This window comes from Phragmites australis, chromosome 2 (assembly GCF_958298935.1).
Source record: "Phragmites australis chromosome 2, lpPhrAust1.1, whole genome shotgun sequence".
NCBI lineage: Eukaryota > Viridiplantae > Streptophyta > Magnoliopsida > Poales > Poaceae > Phragmites > Phragmites australis.
The window spans coordinates 5,684,398-5,706,744 of record NC_084922.1 but is presented as its reverse complement, the minus strand read 5'-3'; the positions used below and the strand labels follow the sequence as shown (position 1 = coordinate 5,706,744).

At 46.4% G+C, this 22,347-nt stretch overlaps 2 protein-coding genes and 1 pseudogene across 2 annotated transcripts; 1 reads left to right on the top strand and 2 right to left on the bottom strand.

Moving 5' to 3' along the window:
- Positions 1-898: 898 nt before the first annotated feature.
- Positions 899-1,759, bottom strand: LOC133895981 (17.9 kDa heat shock protein 2-like). The gene has a single exon (XM_062336508.1). It carries the CDS (start codon positions 1,655-1,657, stop codon positions 1,196-1,198), a length of 462 nt encoding a protein of 153 aa, XP_062192492.1. The 5' UTR covers positions 1,658-1,759; the 3' UTR covers positions 899-1,195.
- Positions 1,760-6,002: 4,243 nt separating this feature from the next.
- LOC133910322 (16.6 kDa heat shock protein-like) lies at positions 6,003-17,615 on the bottom strand (annotated as a pseudogene).
- Positions 17,616-17,753: 138 nt separating this feature from the next.
- On the top strand, positions 17,754-18,558 carry LOC133895971 (probable calcium-binding protein CML16). Its single transcript, XM_062336498.1, has one exon. It carries the CDS (start codon positions 17,872-17,874, stop codon positions 18,406-18,408), a length of 537 nt encoding a protein of 178 aa, XP_062192482.1. The 5' UTR covers positions 17,754-17,871; the 3' UTR covers positions 18,409-18,558.
- The last annotated feature ends 3,789 nt before the right edge of the window (positions 18,559-22,347 follow it).

Below are 22,347 nucleotides of genomic sequence, written 5' to 3'. Positions count from 1 at the left end.
CTGCACTTGCACGACACCAAGAAATTAATAGAGACATATACCAGATTCCAGCTTAGCTTGCTCTTCATTTACAACGCACAAAAGATAGAACAAATACACAGTGCATGGAATTTTTTGGAATTTTTCTTCTTCGTCATCTTACATTCAGGCAGCTCGATCACACCAAAGACAAACCAGGTACGAAAAGTTGAAACTATCGATCGGAAGTGGCGATAGGGTGTCCTTCTGGCACTCAGCATGGTTGCAGGGGCACACCACAGGACGTGGCACCCCTGGTTTTTTATTTATCCAAGACAAAAAAACAGAACAATCAAGATAGCCCTGCATAACAACGCTTGGATTTTGACCTCAATTTCCAAGCGAATCTAACGGCTGGCGTATTCCGGAGCTGGTAAAGCTATGGAGGGTTGTGCAGCAAATTTAACTTCTACCGGGCACCTCGGACAATATTACATGGAAATTCTCGGAACATGATGAGTGTACGGCAAACTCGGCTTACAAAGCTCAACTCCTTGGAGCCATGGACACAAACTACGATCTCTTGATCTGAAAGACACGGGCACTGCCGCGATGCAAATTTTACCAGCAGTTCAAAACTAGTTGTGGACATCGGATAGGCTTGCGGTGAGAGGAAGGACCAACAATACTCACTGTCCGCTTTGCAGATGCTCGTTAGAAATATTACATCACCTCCTTGAAGAATGTAGATACACCAAGATAATTTGTAAACTCATAGCAGCTTGGATCTCGCAACCGTTAGTTAAACCACAAGAGTTGAAGCCCAGTGAAACCTCTCATCAGTGGTGGACCGCCAGAGCTCAAGCAACAGAAAAGTTGACGGCCTGCGAAGCCTTATTATTCTTGTGTTCGGGGAGGTATGTAAGGAGAGAAATGTACGTATTTTTAATATAGGGGTTAACTGCGTATATTCTTGTACAGAAAATTAAGAAAGAGGGGAGAGCATGGATTTTAGCAAGAGCACGGCGCTTAGGCCGTGAAGAGTAACCATGTGTTTTGGTCACGACCTTCTTTTTTATTTTGCTCTTATATATTTTTACCTTCTCTCTGTTTCGTTTTAAAAAAAAGAAAAGTTGAAAGCAGGACGCACGGCTGATCTCAGTCACCCTACGCTCTGTGGACCGGTGGTACTGTTCCTTCATCAAGAGTCCGGCCGAGGAACTGAGCCTCTCCGGCATCAGCAGGGGCTGCCCTCGATGGCCTTCGCCTCGGGCTTCTCGGCGGTGGTGCCCACCTTGGGCACGGTGACCGTGAGCATGCCGGCGTCCATGGCCGCCCTGACGTCGTCCACCGCGGCGTCCTCCGGCAGGTGGAACCTGCCGAGGAAGGTGGCGCAGCTGCGCTCGATGTGGTGCCACCTGTCGCTCCTCTCCTCCCTCCGCACGCTGCGCTCGCCGGTGATGACCAGCACGTTGCCCTCGTCCACCTCCACCTTCACCTCCTCCTTCTTCACGCCGGGGGGCAGCGCGGCGCTGAACACGTACGCGCCCGCCGTGTCCCGGCTCTCGATGCAGGTGTTGGCGAACGCCGACGTGTCGCTGGCCACCCGGGCGTCGGCGGCCACCGTCGTGCCGAAGATGCTGAAGGGGTTCTTCCATGTGTTCATGGCCAGCGTGTCGAAGAGCCTTACCAGAGACATCCTCGCTAACTAGCTTCTCGAGGCGTTATTGCCAGTATCAACGCAACCTAATGCTACAGCTAGCTTCAAGTGTACTTGCTTGGAGCTGCTGCTTGGCTCACGGCCTGGCACGGCTATATATGGACAGCTGGAGGGTGTACTGCTGCACTAGTGGTGTGAACGGGTCAATCTGGTAAATCTGCAGCTGGACTATCGCGCGATCTCGAGAGCTCGACGGAGAAAAACGCTGCAGGTTGCATGGCTCTTCTTCCCACCCGATCGACAGCCGCGATCCGCCGTCGCCTCGCCATCCGCCGCTTAATGACACGTTCGCCTCAGTGTGTGAACTGAAAACCAGAAAAGGAGAGAGAGTTTTGGGAAAACACAACACATACTGTACGGCTTCCATTAGCTCATATATATATATATATATATATATAGGAAAACTAGTATGTACTCCTGGGTGTATGTACTCCCACCTCTTATATACCACTTTTACACGTGTATTATACTTCTTTATCACTTTAAATATACTTCATTAGTAATTATAAGATACTACAATACAAATCCCACGAAAATTTTTATGAATTTCGATGTTTTTTTTATCATAATTTGCGTATATACTTCTTTTATGTATAAAAAAGAGTATATAGCAAAAATAAAAGGCTAACATTGAATTTTTTCATACAACTCATATTGGTGTATCTTAGAATTAGTATTAGAGTATACTAAAAATGATAAAAGAGTATAAAGTGTTTGTTTAGGTGGTATATTGCATGTGAGAGTACATACTCCTAGGAGTATAGAATAGGTGTCCTATATATATATATATATATATATATATATAGTCATTTATGGAGGTATCAATACCTGATTACAAGGTAGAAAATATCGCTAAGTATGTACGTTACAACCCCTGTAGTCAAAGCGTAAGGCTCCTAAATGCCGAGATTGGAGCGAAAATCCTAGAATAACTGTATTCGAAGACCCTTGATCATGACGACGGCGAACTGCTGACTCGAGGGAACATGAAGTACGCGCACCTCACTGAGAGCAACCTTTTCACAAACGAAGTGAATATCGATCTCGATGTGTCTGGTGCGTCTGTGCTAAATGAGGTTCGGTGACATGTAGACATAACTGACATTATCGTAGAAAACCACGGTAGCCTTGGAAACTGAGACATGGAACTCCTGGAGAAGTTGACGAAGCCAACAACATTTCAGCCACAATGTGTGCAACACCTCAGCACTAGAGCGCGAAATGGTCGTTTGGTGCTTAGAGGACCAGGAGATGAGTGTATCACCGAGGTAGACACATTAGCCTGATGTGGAGTGTCGTGAGTCGAGGCAACCGGCCCAATCCACATTAGAGTATGTTGGAGGTCTGTAGAGGTAGCAGGGCGTAACTGGATGCCGAAATCCATGGTGCCCTTGACGTACAGAAGAATGCGCTTGATGAGGGCAAGGTGAGGCTCACGGGGCGCATGTATGAAGAGACACACCTGCTGAACAACATAACATAAGTCTGGGCGCGTCAATGTGAGGTATTGAAGAGTGCCTGCGAGACTGTGGTATTCTGTAGGATCAGCCACTAGAAGTCCATCCTCTACCGAGAGTTTCCCTTTGGTGTCTATCGGGGTTACCAAGGGGTGACAATCGGCCATACTAGCTTGTTGGAGAAGATCGACGGCATATTGTAGTTGTGACAGAAAAATATCGCCCTGAGTACACTGAACTGATATGTTGAAGAAGTAATGGAGGGCGCCAAGATCAGTCATAGCAAACTCACGGTGAATCAAAGAGGTAATATCTACAAGAAGTGCAGTTGACGAAGCAATGAAAACAATGTCACCAACATAAAGCAAAAGGTATGTGTCGGAGGGTGAACTCCTCAAGCGGGGATCCAGAGGGACCCCATTTGAGATTCGGCCAGGGGGATGATTCTGAACCCGCTTCGTAGGTGAAATAAATGGGAGTAAATGAGATGCAAGTGGAGGTGGAATGATCGGATGCCGGAAGGAGTAAATGCCCAGAGGATTTTTAGACAGGTTCGTGCCGCACTGAGCATAACACCCTACTCCTGTGTGTATGCTCTGAGAATGTTTCTCTGAGTATCTGCTGGGTTACAAGAATATTTGTCTAAGTCTAGATCTTCTTGTTCTTCGGAGTTGGTCGTCGGTTCTTGGCTGTGTGCAGGACTTGATCTCGGTCGTCTCGATCTCCACTGCCTTTCTCCGGGGAGCCCGCCCCGCTTATATACCCGCCGGGGCGGTAGCGTGCCCAGAAAGGATGGCGTGAGTTCCAATGCACCATAAATGGAAAGCAACCATCATGGGCTACTGCGTGAAGTGAGGGGGGGGGTTGAAAATGCGCCCCCGTTCGGTCTTGTTCGTCATCATGTCGCTTTTCAACGGGCGCCGCAAGGAGGGCCCACCGGGCAGCCACCGAGCAGCCCGGCGTGCCCGCCCGGTCAGAGCAAGCCTGACACAGCAAGGCGGCAGGCGATGCGCCTCGAGCTCTGCGACGTTATCCTGAGGCGTGCCGGATGATGCGCGATGTGACCTGTGCATTAAATGTCCTCACGCCTCCCTGCCAGGCCATGGCAGGGACTGACAGCAGGCGTGAGGGGAGTGGTTGGAAGTGACAGGCCATGCACCCTCTTAAATGCGGCATCGGGCCTCTCACTAGTTGACACCTCACCGCTGGGCCTCTGTAGGGACCACCGGCGAAGGACTTCTCAGGCTCTCGGGAAACTGTGAGTGCTCGGGGGTTACTGCTCGCAGCCTCGAGCACTCTCTCCCGGATATGCCCTCTCTTGGTCCTCGGGGAACCGAGTGCTCGGGGGCAACTGTTCACGGCCCCGAGCACTCTCTCCCGGAACTTACTGTTCGGGTCCTCGGGGAAATCGAGTGCTAGGGGACCACTGTTCACAGCCCTGAGCACTCTCTCCCGGAACTGATTGTTTGGGTCCTCGGGGAACCGAGTGCTCGGGGGTTACCATTCACGGTCCCGAGCACTCTCACCCGGAACTGACTGTTTGGGTCCTCGGGGAACCGAGTGCTCGGGGGCCACTGTTCGCGGCCCCCGAGCACTCTCTCCCGGAACTTGGCTTTTCTTGTCATCGGGGAACTTGGGTGCTCGGGGACCACTGTGCATGGCCCCGAGCACCCTCTTCCCGGTACTTGGTCTTCTCGGGTCATCGGGGAACTCATGGACCACTGTTTGGCCCCGAGCACCCTCTCCCGGAATTTGGTCTTCTCGTACCTCGGAGAAATAACCCCCAAGGGATGGCGTCACGTGGCACTCTGCTGTTCTATCCTTGGGACTCGGGGACCCCTGGTTCCTGTGTCACCGACAGTATGCAAGCTCCTGACCCCGATGAAGGACAAACAAGGACATGCTGATGGAAGAAAACCAATAGTCCAAATAAAGGTGGCAAAACACTGGTACCATACATGGGGTGCGTGCTTGAGGCCATAGAGTGACTTCTGGAGAAGACGTACATAGTTAGGGTGAGTAGAATCCTCAAACCTAGAAGGTTGCTGACAATACACTGTTTCATCAAGATGTCAATGTAAAGAAGCATTCTTCACGTCAAGCTAATGTATCAGCCAGTGGCGGGAAGCTGCAAGTGTGAGAACCATAAGTATAGTGGATGATTTGACAACCGAACTAAAGGTCTCATCAAAGTTAACACCAGGTTGTTGAGAATAGCCACAGACAATCCAACGAGCTTTGTAGCGAGCGAGAGACCCATCGAAGTTGTACTTGTGCTTGAAAACCCATTTACCTAACATTGGAACCAGAAGGACATGGAACAAGGGTCCACACAGCATTGTCAATGAGGGCGCGATACTCCTCATGCATGGCATGGTACCAGTTCGGATCGTTTAGGGCCCCGTGATAAGTCTTCAGAATGGGAGAGACAATATCGAGGGAGGCGGACAGATTAAGCATGTTCATTGGCTTGACGATGCCGGCCTTGGCTCGGGTCTGCATGGGGTGGACCAGGTGAATGTCTCACCTACAAAGTGGCGTGGCCTCCGTGAAGAGAAGCTGGAGGAGGGACCTGGATAGCTGGGCCAGGCTTAGACGCAACCCCAGTAGCAGGGCTCATCGGGCCAAGCATAGACGCAACCCTAGCAGTAGGGCCAGGTGGTGAAGTAGCGTCGACCCCCAATTATAGACACAATAGGACACTGCAGGATGATGCCGCAGAAGCAAGGCCAGCTGCAGATGGGTGATGCCACAGGGACACCGACCAGTTGAATGGTGACGCCTACTGGGCCAAGAGTAGGCACAACCCTAACAACAAGGCTAGGTGGTGAAGTGGTGTCGACCCCAAGCACAGGCGCAGTAGGGGGCTACAGGTCGATCGGCGATGCCACAGGGACGCCAGCCATGTGAATGGCGACATCATCAACGAGGAAGTTGATATCAATGAGAGGTTCCTGCACGTTAGTTTGACAAAAGGGAAATATAGTCTCATAGAAAACAACATGGCGAGATATGATGACTTTGTTAGTGGAGCGATCAAGACAACGATACTCCTTATGGGAGGAAGGGTAGCCAATGAAGACATAGGGAGTAGAGAGCGGTGAAAGCTTAGTGTCGACCGTGGAGGATAAGTTTGGGTAGCACAAACAACCAAAGACTCTAAGATGGGAGAGATCAAGATGTACTTTGTGGAGTTTGTGGTATGGTGTGTCAAACTGAATGGGATGACATGGGCGGCGGTTGAGGAGGTATGTGGCGGTGGCTAGAGCTTCAGCCCAAAAGGATGAATGCATGTGAGACTGAAAAAGAAGTGTGCAGACAACATCATTGGTGGTGCGGATGGCGTACCCTGTGTTGCTGTTTTGTTGGGAGGTGTAAGGGCAAGACATGCAAAAAAAATGACACCGAGGCAATCAAAGAAAGCACGAGAGGAAGAGTTGTTGAACTCTCGACCATTGTCAGCTTGAACACATAGGACGGGTACATGAAATTGTGTACACACATAGGCAACAAAGTTCTGCAGAAGCATGGAAACTTCAGATTTTTGACAAATAGGAAAGGTCCACATGACATGAGAGAAATCATCAATAATTATGAGGTAATACTGAAACTTGAAGTACTTAAAATGGGTGATGTCCAAAGATCACAATGAACAAGCTGAAATGGTGCAATAGATCGAGAGCTAGATGTAGAAAATGGGAGACAAACATGCTTGCTAAGTTGACACACATGGCAAAGAGAATCGTCTCCTTTATTACATGAAACAAAAGAGGAACGATGAAGGATGTCCATGATGTCGCGACCGAGGTGTCCAAGACGACGGTGCCAAGTGGCATAGGAGGTGGACATCGTCAAGTAGGCATGCGATGATGAGGGGATGGTGCCAGGGTGGATGGTGTAAAGGTTGCCCAAGCTACTGCAGCGAAGCATCTCGCGCCGGGTTTGCATGTCCTTAATAAAAAACCGAGAGGGTCCAACTCGATATAACAAGAGTTGTCACGGGTAAATTGATGTACAGAAATAATGTTTTTAATTAAGGACGGAATGACAAGAACATTTGGCAAAACAAAGGAGGAAGAAGGGGTGGAGAGGGAGGTATGACTAGAATGAAGAGCAGAGATGATGGAACCATTACCGACAGTGATATTTCCTGGTAGGTGGAGAGGAGAGGAGGAAGTAAGATTACCATCAATAGAGGCGATATGCAAAGAGGCGCCAGAATCCATCACCCAAGTTGGTGACTGTTGGAGCGATATGGTGTTGAGTGCACTGATGAGGACAGCTTGATCCCAATTAGGGTGGGAAGATTGGGCCAAGCTAGCTGAAGAGGTGGCCATCGGGGCAAAAGCCGTGAAGGCATTGCCCAGCATGCGAGGGCAAGGGCCGAGTATACCCTGGCCAGCAACGTTGCCTGGACCATGGACAGGTCCCATGCTGGGGTTGAAGCAGAGCCAAGGACAGGTTGGGGTAGGAGTAGGAGCGGCTTGCTTCAGAGCAAACTAGCCACGCCCGTCACAGCGACCCTTACCGTGCTTGTTGTTGCGGCGGTCGCTAGAGGAGGAGCCCCCCGCGCCTTGCTAGGCACCAGCTACCTGCTGGCACCCGTCGAAGCCACAACCGACATGCGGCCCACCAGAAACAACGAGGGAAGCGCCGGAGGCCGCATCATTCTTCTAGCGCATCTCCGTCGTAAGGAGGTAGGAGTAGGCCTCACTGAATGAGGATAACGACATTTTGAAGGACATGTTGTCGACGGTGTTGGCGAAGATTGAGCGAAGGCTATGCATAAGGTTTAGCATGAGCACCGGCTCAGACACGGCGTGACAAACACCGCGGAGTTCATCAGCCAGCGTTTTGACGCACTATGAGTACTCCGTTATCGACAAATTACCCTACATGATTGAGTGAAATTGATGATGAAGATAAATGGCGCAGGTCTCACGGTTGTTGCAGAACTGCCCCTTGACGTGAAGCTAGAGATCCAACGCGGTCTGGGTGGGCTCGACCGTGACAGTGAGCACGTCCTCGTGGATGCAGTCGAAGAGCCACAAGAGGCCTCTTGAGCCCACAGCAGATCGATCGGAGCGATAGGGATGGAACCACCAATGTGATGCAGCAGATGAAACTTGCCATACAGCACCATGAAGAACACAGATCACATGGTGCAGTTCGTAGCCTTCATGCTGATGACGATGGGGATGTGCGACTTGATCGAGGCAATGTTGGTCACGACAATCGTAGTGGAGGGGACGAGGGCGGTGTGGGCAGCCAGCGGGGTGGAAGAGAAAGACGCCAGGGAGGTGTCTTGGCCAGAGATAGTGCCCATGGTGGAGAGAAAGAGAGAGCAGAAGCGATGATTGGATCGATCAAACTGATACCATGAAAACCAAAAAAGGAGAGAGAGTTTTGGAAAAGCACAACACACATTGTGTGACCTCCATTTTCTTATATATATATATATATATATATATATATATATAGGAAAACTAGTATGTACTCCTGGGTGTATGTACTCCCACCTCTCATATACCACTTTTACACATGAGTTATACTTCTTTATCACTTTAAATATACTTCATTAGTAATTATAAGATACTACAATACAAATCCCACGAAAATTTTTATGAAATTCCATGATTTTTATCTTAATTTGCGTATATACTTCTTTTATGTATAAAAAAGAGTATATAGCAAAAATAAAAGGCTAACATTGAATTTTTTTTCATACAACTCATATTGGAGTATCTTAGAATTAGTATTAGAGTATACTAAAAATGATAAAAGAGTATAAAGTGTTTGTTTAGGTGGTATATTGCATGTGGGAGTACATACTCCTAGGAGTATAGAATAGGTGTCCTATATATATATATATATATATATATATATATATATATATATATATATATATATATATATATATATATATATATATATAGTTGTTTACAGAGGGATCAATTTGTGATTACAAGGGAGAAAATATCCAAAAATAATAATAGTAAATAGCAAGATATAGCCCCTAAATATGTAGGTTAACATGAACTATTGCTACCCGGCTCCATGCGTGCAGTCGCTGTACAGCACCTATGCGCTTTTGGGACCCGTCCGACGGCGACGCCTGAATTTGTTCGCACCTCTGCATCACCCTGCGCTCGCCGTCGCCGTGGCCTGGCCGTACGCCTGACTTTTCACTCGGCGGGTGCGTTGTTGGTGTCCCGTTGCCGTACCGGAGCGCTGGAAAGTCCAGCAGTCCTTGTCCGACAGTTAGGGCTCGATGTTCTTATCTGTTGTCTCGAGTGGAAGTGACGGTGCGAATTAGTTGCTGTAATACTTTGGTTTTATCCGATTGTTTATTGTAGACAATGCAACTGCTCTAGATTCTGGGAGATTATTGACGCGAATACTTGGCAAAACTATTCTTACCGGAGCGGTAGGTAAGTCATCGATGTTTAGTTAGGCAGAAAGCGAGGGTGCAAGGCTTGACAGCTTGAAATCTTCTGTGTCACGAACTGTATGGTTTTCCTAACTTGTTGTTTACTTTATTATTCTTATCGTTTCTTACTTACTGATGCACCGTACTACTGATGAATTATTAAGCAATTTTTAAATTAAATTAATCCAGAAAAATATTAGATACAACATGAATATTTTTCTAGCAAGTTTGATCAAACAAATATTCCTACAAAGACTAGACAAGCTAAAATACTTAAAAATCAGAATATCTCTAAACAGACTGTAAATTATCATCAAAATATTTTCCAACAGTCTAGACGTGCTAGTTTCCAAGACAGTCAAAACAAAGTACGAATAGAAGGATTCCCAAGACATACATGATGTTTGCAGGAAAGGTCGTAATGGTACTGTTGTTGACTTCAGTGGTACCGTTGTTGACGCCTGCCATGACGTAGTTGTTCACTTGATGTAGAAGATGTAGCCATACACTGTGTGGTCGATGTAGACGAAGTAGACGTACAAAGTTGCGCGCGAACAAGCGGAGACGAACGTGAGTAGTCGCGTAAAGAAGCGCTCCCCAAAAACCTTATTCGCCTTCTCTCGGTGCAGGAACTCATAGGCGGGGTTCCGGAGGCCTGCTCTCCCTAACTCCGGTGCACGCCGAAGTAGGGATGGGGCAAGGTGTGTAGCAACAAAACAGTGGGATGAAAGAGAGGATGGAGGCTATATCTTCTACTGTGCACAACTCATGTCTTTATATAGCAAGTGGGAACTAATCCAACTCCTTGTAATAGATATTCAAATGCATGGCGTTTCTCCTTCAATTGCATGCAGAAGCAATTGCATGGCGTTTTCAACAGCATTTGTGCATGCAAAGATTTCGTTTCCAAGAATCAATTGCATGCAGAGGTAATTGCATGGCGTTGGAAACTCCCTCCAGCCAATTCATTTGCATGGCATTGGAAACTCCCTTCATTTGCAATTGCATGTGCGTTAGGATTTCCAGGGATTAATTGGCCCAGCCAATTAATTTCAACAATCCCCCACCAGATCCCAAGGCACATGGAATTACCCTCTGATCCACTGTAATGTTTGATATACCAGTGTTTTGGTTGAGACCGGTTAAGGTTGAACATCCACCTAGAACAGAAAGCTACATTCATCCGTAACTGCACAATGAACTAAGCCTTGAATTGACAGTTTTGTGCGGATAAGTTTCACTTAAAGTCTTTGCTGGTACTAGGCTGTCGTAGGCTACCCCTCAGTTTTGGAGCATGTAAGTCGTACTTCTGACCTTTCATGAGTTTACTAGAGATTACCCTATCTCATAGACTGTGACTAACAGTCGGGCTCATATAGGTGTGTTCTTTCAAGACTGCTCTGTAGGACAGTATCTTTGCTTATAAAAACCACAGAACATATTAAGATAAAATCAACCTGCCATACTATCGGTGATATGGGAACCGAGGGTTCCCGAGTCCCGAGGCTAGGACAACGCAGTGCCACATGGCGCCCTCTCTCGGGGATCATCTCTCCGAAGGCCCGAGAAAAGCCAGGTCCGGGAGGGGATGCTCGGGGCCAAGAACAGTTGGTCCCCGAGTACCCAGAGTGCCCCGAGGACTCGAGAAGAGCCAGGTTCGGGAGGGGGTGCTCGGAGTCAAGAACAGTTGGTCCTCGAGTACCCAGAGTTCCCTAAGGACCCGAGAAGAGCCAGGTTCGGGAGGGGGTGCTCGGGGCTAAGAACAGTTGGTCCCCGAGTACCCAGAGTTCCCTGAGGACCCGAGAAGAGCCAGGTCTGAGAGAGGGTGCTCGGGGCTAAGAACAGTTGGTCCCCGAGTATCCAGAGTTCCCCGAGGACCCGAGAAGCCCCTTGCTGGTGGACCCCGCAAGAACTCCACGATGAGGTGTCGATCGGTGGGAGGCCTGATGCTGCATTTAAGGGGGAGCGTGGCCGGTCACATCCAACCACCCCCCACGCCTGTCGTACTGAGTACGTCAGTCCCTGCCACCACCTGGCAGGAAGACGTGGGAATAATTAATAGACGAAGTAGACGTACAAAGCTGCGCGCGAATAAGCGGAGACGAACGTAAGCAGTCGCACAAAGAAGCGCTCCCTAAAAATCTTATTCGCCTTCTCCCGGTGCAGGAACTCAAAGGCGGGGTTTCGGAGGCCTGCTCTCCCTAACTCCGGTGCACGTTGAACAATGGCATGAGAGAGAGAGGATGGAGGCTATATCTTCTACTGTGCACAACTCCTGTCTTTATATAGCCAGTGGGAACTAATCCAACTCCACGTAACAAAGGTTTAAATGCATGACGTTTCTCCTTCAATTGCATACAGAAGCAATTGCATGGCATTTTCAACAGTATTTGTGTATGCAGAGGTTTCGTTTCCAAGAATCAATTGCATGCAGAGATAATTGCATGACGTTGGAAAGTCCCTCCAACCAATTCATTTGCATGACATTGAAAACTCCCTTCATTTATAATTGCATGTGCGTTGGGATTTTCCAGGGATTAATTGGCCCAACCAATTAATTCCAACAACTACTACAAGATTAATCTGCTTAACTTACACCCGGTTTGTACAATGACCAATGGAACAAATACTTGACAGTACAGTTGCCTTACATCGATGTACAATGACTGATTGAGGACGTGATATTCGTTGGATTGGAGCTACTGAGCAAGCTGCAGAGATGCAGTTGGTGAGAAGCAGAGATCACAACCCTCTAATGCTCAACACATGCTTACGTCCTGGGTCCAAGTCTAGCTGCAAGCTAATACCTACGTACCTTTCTAACCCTGAAATATCTTAGGCCCTGAAGAGTCCACGGAAGGGAGATGGAAGCGATCAGGCAAAAAATTCAGGGAAGGGTAGGTTTCAGAGGCCCAGTTTTTCCACCATGCCCGGCCCGAACTGTCGTTTCTTGATCCCACGCATGCATGACGGCATTGTCCAGTAGTTTTCGCGACCTCAGCCTATTCGCTTCCGATAAATGGACACTGGAGTCAGAACAAAAGAGTACAGATTCTCCGTGCCCGGAAAATGTTTTCGGGCACGCAAAACTTGCGGTGCCAACGGCAGATCATGGACCGTTCCATGAGAGGTGCCGTTCATCAACACCCAACGCTAGCTAGCTCCCAGTTTCTTTCCCCAATTGATGCGTCAGAGTTTTATTGATAAGGAAATGTCTTTGGACTCTAATCGCTTGGCTGAGGCTTGTTCTGGGAAACGCTTGGTGGCCATTAGCCGGGAAGATCAAAGGTGCCATCCTGAGTTTAAGTTTTGACAGTACTCCATGTGAAAGTTTCAGTCTTTTTCTAAACCTCAACTCCAAGTCTATCTCTTAGCAGCCACACGAAGAGATATTTTTTTCAATTACTACATGTCACTGAGTGTCCGTGGTTCTGGTTCTATATGTTGTCTTAGCAGCGAAGGGAAGACTTACTGACTTAGCAATAGGATTTGTGCTTTCTAATGTCTTACGGAGTATCATCCTAAACTATGTTGGTGTTTGCTTTTTGGCCGCTTTTTTCATACGGTTTGTGTGATGCTAAGTGCTGAAACTTTCACATGGAGTACTAATTGACGGTCTGATGTCTCTTTGGATTTTATTCCATTATACGGAGTATAAAAAAGTGCTTCTCTGAGTAGAAACAGGGATAGTTATTTATTCCATCCATCTATCTTATTATCTTAATATAATGAAGTTAAAATGAGTCATCTTATTCGCTTTCAAAGGATAGAAATATCCACATTAATAGTAAGAAATAGAAGAAAAAAAACACCCTCTATCTTTGGTGGGCCAATTTTTAACGACACCAGATTAATTTCATTGGCTTCAGATGTCCACGCTAGTTTCATTACGTGTTCTTCAAAAGAGATTACATGTCATACTACAGCCGAATACAACACATCTCACCCGGATTCTCTAGAAAAAAAGTAAAACAAAAGCTTACCAAGGCCTATACGGACCGATTCTCCAAACCAAACCAGACGAGATACGAGGTCAGCCTAATGCGTTACCAGGGACCTTGGTCGGCGAGAATCGCAACCGGCGGCCCCGGCCGAGGGCTGTCTAAAGGAGCGGGGAAAAGAAGAGCAGTCACGGGGGGCAACAAAAGCTCCACGGTGGAGTTCCCTGCTGGCGCGGCGAGGATCTGTGTCCTCAATGCCCACCTCTTGCTCGGCTCACCCCTTTGTTGCTGACCCAGTGACCCCGGTCCGTGGTTGTGCTCCTGCACGAAGTGCTTTCGATCCCATCGATCAAATCGGGTACTCCAGATTGAGAAAAAGGAAAATAAAAAAGAGATAGAGATGAGGGAGACTGGTAGTAGACGGCCTCCTCGTGGTAGGCGTGGCGGCGCTCCTACAGCCGCTGTGGCATGTAGTGGTGGACAAAGGAATTTTAAGTAGGAGCGGACTTTTTACTTAGAAAGAAAAATAACACGGTGCAATCGACGTTCACAACTATACAAGTAATAGTTAAAACCACTCAATGCTCAACGAGACAATGACATAGTATTGTGATTTGAGGGAACTTACCAATTCCGAGGGAGGGTGGGCCATTGGAACTTAGCAAGGACACAGTGAAAGAAAATATATTCAACAATTTCTTTTTTGCCACATAGATAGCAAAACTCGTCGCCCTTTAAGCCTCTGTGTTTTAACAAGGTAGCAATTTGGAGTTTATTATTGAACATTGCCAAAGAAAGATCTTAATCTTGTGAGGGACCTTGCATTTCCATATCCTCTCACTAATCTTGCTTCTTATCCCTCCGTCAAGGATAAACCGGTAAAAGAACTTGGTGGTGAAAGACCTGAACTTCTCCAAAGCCTATTGGACTTCATCTGCCGAATTATCCAACTTAATGGAGTTCATCAAAGACTTCAACTCCCCGTACCTCCCTAATTCAAGACAGGTCAAAGCCCTTCTGAAGTTAATTCGGAAAGTACCATCCTTGAAGCAATCAGCCACCATGATCAAAGTGTCGGAGATCATTTTGAACAGCTCAGGGAGTTGAATCTTAAGAGGGGTATCGAGGATCCAAGTATTAGTCCAAAACCTAGTTCATTTTCCATTGTGCACCTTGTATGTAGCACCCCAATAGAAAAAGTTTTGACTTTGTGCAGCCCTTGTCAGAACTATGAGGAACCTTTGCTCTTAGAGCTAAAGGAGTTCCCATTCCTCATGTATTTTGCTCTAAGGAGCCTGCACCACAGTGCATCCTCATCTGTTAGGATTTTCCAAATCCATTTCACCATTAAACACTTATTCATCACTTGTGTGTTCATAATTCCCAGACTTCCTTAGTTTTTTTTGTTGGGGGCGGCCTTCCATTTAATCATATGGTACTTGAAATTGTCCTGGCCCCCTCTCCAGAAGAATTTGGATCTGATAGTGTCCATCCTATCATGGGTTCCAGTGTGCAGGGGGTAGAAGCCCACAGAGTACATGAGGAGACTGCTTAAACACGTGTTGGTCAAAACAAGTCTTTTTCCTAAAGACATGTTCTTCCCTTTCCAAGGATCTAGCCTTTTCTGTAGCTTTTGCACAAAAGGGACAAAAGCAGCCAGCCCAAGATGCTGATCAGCAATAGGGATGCCAAGATACTTAATAGGGAGGACCTCTAATTTACAATTGAGCATGTTGGCAACTTTGTCTTTTGTTTCTCCGTCGACCCCAAAAACAAAGCCTCGTTTTTATGTAAATTGATTTTGAGAACATCCATTCAAAATAGTATAGGATGATCTTCAGGTTCAGTATGCTATTCTCTGAGCAGTCAGTCATGATCACTTTATCGTCAACATATTGCATATGGGTGATCCCCCGGGATAAGATGGTTGAACAGTTCTAAGACAAGGCCTCTATCTCTAGCGTTATTCATCATTGAGCCCAAGACCTTCGCCACAATGTTGAATAAGAGGGGAGATGAAGGGTCTCCTTGTCTAAGACCTCGATATGTTCTGAAATATGGGCTCCTTTGGCTATTTACATTAACGCAAACATGTCCTCCTGAACGGTTTGCATCACCCAATTTATCCACCTTTCAGGGAATTCTTTTGTCCCCATGACTTCCTTAAGAAAACCCCAACGAACCTTATCATAGGCTTTTTAAAGATCAATCTTAAGAAGAAGACCTTGTTTCTTCGAGTGATGAGCTCGTGAATAGCTTCATGAACAATTACAACCCATTCTAGGATGTTTCTCCACTTGATAAAGGTGGATTGACATTCATCAAGAATCCTGCCAACCACAGGGCTCACCCTATCCGTCATCATCTTCATAAAGATTTTGCAATCCATATTTAAAACACAAATGAGTCTGTATTGCTTAATATTGTTAGTCTCCTTTGTCTTTGGGATCAAAGTAATTACTTCATAGTTAATTCTCTTATATCTAGCTTACTTTTGTTGAAGTGTTAAGCATGACAAACATAACCCTCTTGATAGCATGTCAAAAATTCTAGAAAAAGGAAACGCTGAACTCATTAACACCAGACGCAGAATCAACTTCTATAAATTGGATGGCCCCTCTCCAACTCATCTCTCCTGAAGGGGTTTATTAACAGAAAATATAAGTCTAATGGTGCTATTTGCGTGGATCACCGTACTAGTTATCTTAAACAAAAAGAGAAAGGTTACACGTTGAAGTAGTCACCAATTGCCAAATCGCTGCGATCATTCAGCACCACAAGAAAATAAGTCGATGATCAAATGGCTGTAAGCCTGTAACCCACTTTGGAGAGTAGAAACGAACCACCCGTCGGCACTCAACCAACGAAATTTCGAAGACGAAGCCTGCAAATATTTTGCATCATGGGCCCGACTCCAGTGGAGACTGTGGACCTAGTTGTGATTGGTCCATGGGCCATGGATATTCAATCATAGATTGGGAGGTGGGCTAAGCTGAGAGCCTAACCAGAGAACTTAAAAAGATTCTAATAAAATCTTTTATATATATATATATATATATATATATAATCACATGCGAAGTCTTTTGTAAGATAAAATTCTATAAAAATTACTTCTGTTCTTAACCTCCTCCTTAACGCGTGCACCTGATCCACCTTGACGCCGTGCGGCAGGTGGAACCGCCTGAGGAACTTGCCGCTGCTGCGCTCGACGCGATGCCACTTGTCGTTCTTGTCCTCCTCCTCCTTGCTGCGCTGGCCGCTGATGACGAGCACGTTGCCGTCCTCCACCTCGACCTTGCCTCCTCCTTCCTCACGCCGGGGAGGTCGGCCCTGAACATGTGCGCGTCGGGGGTCTCCTTCCAGTCGACGCGGACGTTGGTGCGGACGGGGCACCGCTCGGCGAGGGGCCGGGCGACGCCGAACGGGTCGACGTCCGCCCAGAAGTCGACGGACATCGGTTCGAACACGTTGCTGCTCCGCGCCAGCGACATTGCTTAGTCGAGGACCGACATTCTGACGTGGCCTAGTCTGAGATGGGCTGGATGGGCTTTGTTTACAGTAGATGACGATGACTCAGGTTCCCCGGTGGCCGGTGCAAGAATATCCGAGGCAGCGCCCTCGGACGATTTCGATCGCCCCGAGCTGACGCTGCTGTCTGGCCAAAGTTGCCTGCGCCAGCTCCGAACCAACCAAGCTCAAAGTGTCTATAAGGTACAGAAGCAGGCCACGTAGCGGGTGATTTGGGCTGCCGACTCAACACGGTCAGCCCATCACTGCCTTCGAGGAAGCTGCCTGCCTGAGCAAGAAAACTTGCCGACCTCCAATGCTTCAGCGCTATTTTGAGGCTGGCTGCTATCGCCAATAGCATCGTTATCCAGTTAGCTACGGCAGGGGCTGGGTACTCAAATTTGAACGGAGAACGAGAGTAAATAAAAAGTAAAAAATAGAATAGTTTTTGAAAATAGAGAAAATAAAAAAAATAAAATATTATTACCGGATGCTATAATAATATTATAGAGAATACTTTTTTAAATATTAGTCCAAGATAACCTTACACGGAGATCCGCCACGCGGCGCATCTGCCGTCACGTGCCTCCACGACGGCGCGATTCCTGGCAGATACGCCGACCAACGCAGCAGCAGCGAAGACCATCTCGTGGGCACACGTACGACTCTGCGCGGAGTCCGTGCGCTGCGTGTCAATAGCGCGTGCGCAGCAGCGCGCCCTATTAATATCTCGCCGGAGACCATTCCAAGCTTCACTTCCCACCACCACCTGTTCTTCAGCTGCTCACCACAAAACCACACACAGCCAAGAGCTTCACGAGTTCACGTCACCGCTTGAAGCTCGTCGCGTCCACGGCCATGTCGAACGCCACCGAGAAGCAGGTCCAAAGGCCCCCGGCGGTCGCCGCGGACGCGGAGATCCAGAAGGTGTTCTCCCGCTTCGACGCGGACGGCGACGGCCGGATCTCTCCATCCGAGCTGGCCGCGGTCTCGCGCGCCATCTCTCCGCCGGCCAGCTCCTCGCACGGGGCGCGCGAGGTGGCCGCCATGATGGACGAGCTCGACACCGACCGCGACGGCTTCGTGGACCTCGGCGAGTTCGCAGCCTTCCACGGCCGCGGCCGCGGGGACGGCGAGCTCGAGGCCGAGCTGCGCGCTGCCTTCGACGTCTACGACGTCAACGGCGACGGACGCATCACGGCGGCGGAGCTCGGCAAGGTCCTCGCGCAGATCGGCGAGGGGTGCATCGCCGAGGAGTGCGAGAGGATGATCGCCAACGTCGACGTGGACGGCGACGGATGCGTCGGCTTCGAGGAGTTCAAGAAGATGATGTCCCCCGACGGCGCCGAAGCCCCCGCCCCCGCCGGGGGCCCTGTCGACAAGGCCAAGGAGTGACGGGTGTAACCAGGGGGAAAGGGCTGGAGCGTGTTTAGCATTATTATGACCTAGTAGAAGAAATACTCCTGCGTAACATAATGGGAATAAAAATCCATCATGGATGTAATGTATCATTGTGGCGTACGTCAATGCATTACTTTGCTGATCCGGACCCATTCGATTTCTCCATGGCATTTCCAACATGTATGTGATTTCGCTGCTTGAGGCTTTATGAAGCCACAAGATTAGCACAGAAGAAAAGAAAAATCTTACATATATTTTCTCTGAACATTTATCTTTTCGGACAAATTTTCTCTGAACTTTTTCGTTTTCTAGCGGTTTACCTTTCCAAGAGTTCAGTGGAGTATTCGATTGATTTTGACAACCATTGGTCCGTTGTGAAGACGCGCCTACTTCCACTGTACTCGTTCATTCAGCGGTGAAAAAGTCCATTTCCAGTACCCAACTCATGTCTCGGTTTAATTCTGGCCCCGAATTCTAAAACCATATAGACCTCGTCCCCCGTCTTTCAATACCGCTGCAAAATACGTCCTTAGCCTGGTTGAGAATGTTTTTTCCATCTCAGCTGTCACATCGTCACTTAGCCCCACATGTCAGAATACAGGGGAGAGGACGAAAGCCCAGTCACACACACGGGGTTGTCCACGGTTTCAATCTTCACTGCCGTGGTGATTGTTGCCGCGCAACACCACTTCTTGCCAGGGCTCTTTGCGGCGCCGCCCTTGCCCCCATGCAGATCGACGAGGTCACCAAGGAGGAGCTCCACCAGTGCGACGGGTCCAACCGCAAGAACCCCCTCCTCGTGGCCATTAAGGGCCAGATCTGCCTTAACCTATCAATTAGGCCGCACCGCCTGCGGGTGACGAGCTCATGCGCCACCACGTCATCTCTCAGGTACGGGCTTGACTGGCATTAGCACCTCTGTTGACAGCGTACAGTTGTTTCGGCTTTGCAGCTACTGACGAATGATGCGAATCCTAGTTTGATTTCTCTCCTGCTCAAATGGACGAATACCGCGAACTACTCTCAGCCATCTCATCCACGAGTTTTAATGGTATATTAACATACTATTTTCTTCTCATATTTTTTTATAAAATTTTAAAAGAGTTTTTCAATAAAAAATTTACATTACAAATAATTAATCAATAGTGAGTGCTATAATTTAATTACAGTTAGTGATCAATTAGCAATAAGATGTTTTTATTAAAGGGACATGTCCTTTAGTTAAGCGACTTAACACATTTTCATTATGTCCATTGGAGATACACCCCTTCATCATGTATATATATATATATCTATATATATATGTAAATATTTCATTGAATTAATACAAAAGTTTTATTCTCTCTACTTTTATTTATACTGCAATAGGCTGAACTAGGACGACGGCACGGACACACATGTGGCCTTCGACATATGGTGGCTCCAAGCGCTGTGTCAGCCTTGGCACTCGTCCCACCATCACGCCAACTCCACTGGCCGCCGGTGACGCATAAGTGGCGACCTGCTATTTCCCTCTATTTCTTCTACCTCTCCCTCTCTTATTCTCACTCCCCCTCTATGATGCGTGGGCACATTGCCATGTCAATGCCAGCTTGGATGCCACATGGGTTAAAACCACTCTCAAATGGACGAAGGGACTAGTTTTAGACGGTTTCAACAGTTAATGGACTATTCATATCTGATATTGAAGTTGAGCGACCGATTTTAGACCAGGGCCAGTGTTGGAGGACTAAATACGGACCTTTTCCAATAAAGTTTGATATGATTTGGCAGCAATATCTGTAAGGAGTAGCAGAAGAGATACGCGTTGCCATTCCAAGCAAGAAACTCTCGGTGGACTGAACCAGATTGATCAGTCACATCTACACTGCACTTGGACTTGTAATGACAACTGGGAGAGATCCAGTGATCTGGAAAATCTTCTCGGCACGGATGTCGTACCAGACCTGAAGATCATTTCAAAGATTTCAGTTGCTCAGCCCGTCAGTTTCAGTATTGTAACTTCTCTTGGAACTACCATCAGCCGGCTGTTTCGTATTTCCAAAACAACCCGCTACCCATAGCAAAGACAGATACGTCCAGTGGAGGAGCCAGAAATCGAGCAAGGGTGCCGAGCTAGACGGTGCGAATGCCGTAGTCTAAGTTAGACTTTGATTAGTGTTAGTGTGTACGTCATGCATGCTAATATGAAATTAGCATTTGGGATTAAACATCCTTTTGTATAGCTGATCTTCTTTTTTAAATGAAAAAGGTCAGCATCCACGACGACCACGACAACATGATATGATAGTATAGGATAGTGTGATTGTGTGTGAGAGAGAGATAGGCAGGGGTGCGATGTGCCTGGCGTGCTGCCGCACTTATTTTATAGAAGGCCAATGGATCGGTTAGGGTTACAACAACAAAAAAGGAAACCTGAGAATTAGGAGTAGGTGGGCTATACAAACCGATCAACTTCTATACAAAGATATCGCTAACAGCCCCTGATTCATCCAAAAATGTGTATGCATTATAACTATATTTCAATATAAAATGCTCTCATTTGCCTTTTTGCTAAATGTGTTTTCACAGTATAAGTTGCGTAAATCTCGGTAAATCCTTTTGACACAGTGAGCATTACATATTTTTATCATTTTATCATATTATAATGATTTTCTACTTGTTTTATGCAGAATTAAGATGTCCTTAAACTAGAAGGACCATGATGAAAAGACCAATCAGATCAAGTCCCGAGGTGTTATGGGTGGCCGAAACACTATCTGAAGCTAATATTGATTATTTGGGCAATAAACGACTTTAAATAAAAAGGTCAAAAAATATAGGGATAAATGCAAAAAAAAAAACCCCAAAAGTCACTTAGATTTTGACTTCCCCAAAATTGTTTTGTTGAAAAAAAACCCCAAAGGTTTGATTTTGTTGCAAAAACACCTCTAAAAATTCAAAAAATTTAAAAAAAATCACAAAAAATTCTAAAAAAACTAGAGACAATTATAAGACCTTTTGTGAAATTTGTTTTCAAAAATAATATCCTTTGCATCATATTTCATGGAGAGTAAGTTTGAAAAAAAAGAAAAACGTGCAACTTATTTATTAATTCGTGTTAAATACATAGTTAATTATTTACTAATCCTAAAATCATGAAACAAAATTTTTTAGTCTTCTTACATGATCCTCTATCTTGTAAAAATACATGAAATCTTGAAATAGTTATTGTAACGTGCAGGATTGAATAAATGTGTTGCAGATAGATTAATTCATAACTAATCCATAACACCCCAAAATTAGTGAAACCACTTTTGTTAGTTTACTTAAACAATTATTTGTGTAATAAAAATAATGGTAGACATGACAAAGTTAAAATAACATGAGTTAATAAATGAGCTGCACATTTTTCTTTTTTTTTCAAACTTCCTCTCCATGAAATATGATGCAAATGATATTATTTTTGAAAACAAATTTCACAAAAGGTCTTAGAATTGTCTCTAGTTTTTTTTTAGAATTTTTTATTTTTTTAGTTTTTTGAATTTTTAGGATTTTTTTTAACAAAGTCAAATTTTTGAGGGTTTTTTTTTTAACAAAACAACTTTTGGCGGGACAGTCAAAATCTAAGTGACTTTTGGGGGGAGGGGTTTGCAGTTTTCCCAAAAATATATATATCTTATTGAGAGCTACAACCGTCATATAAAGATTGTCTCCATCTTTTTATCTCTCCTCTCATTTCTCCTCTCTCCTCTTCATCTCGGCTTCACTCATCTTACAAGGGAGAAAATAAGCCTATGACGTCAGGCAGGGCATGCGGCTCTCCTTTTATATTGAAAAGGTATCGTACATTTAACGAGTGGTATGTTTTCAGTGAACCCATGGGGTGCATAGTGATAATTTAATTTCGTTTGTTCAATGAATGAGATCTTACGTGATCGTTAGGTCACCGAT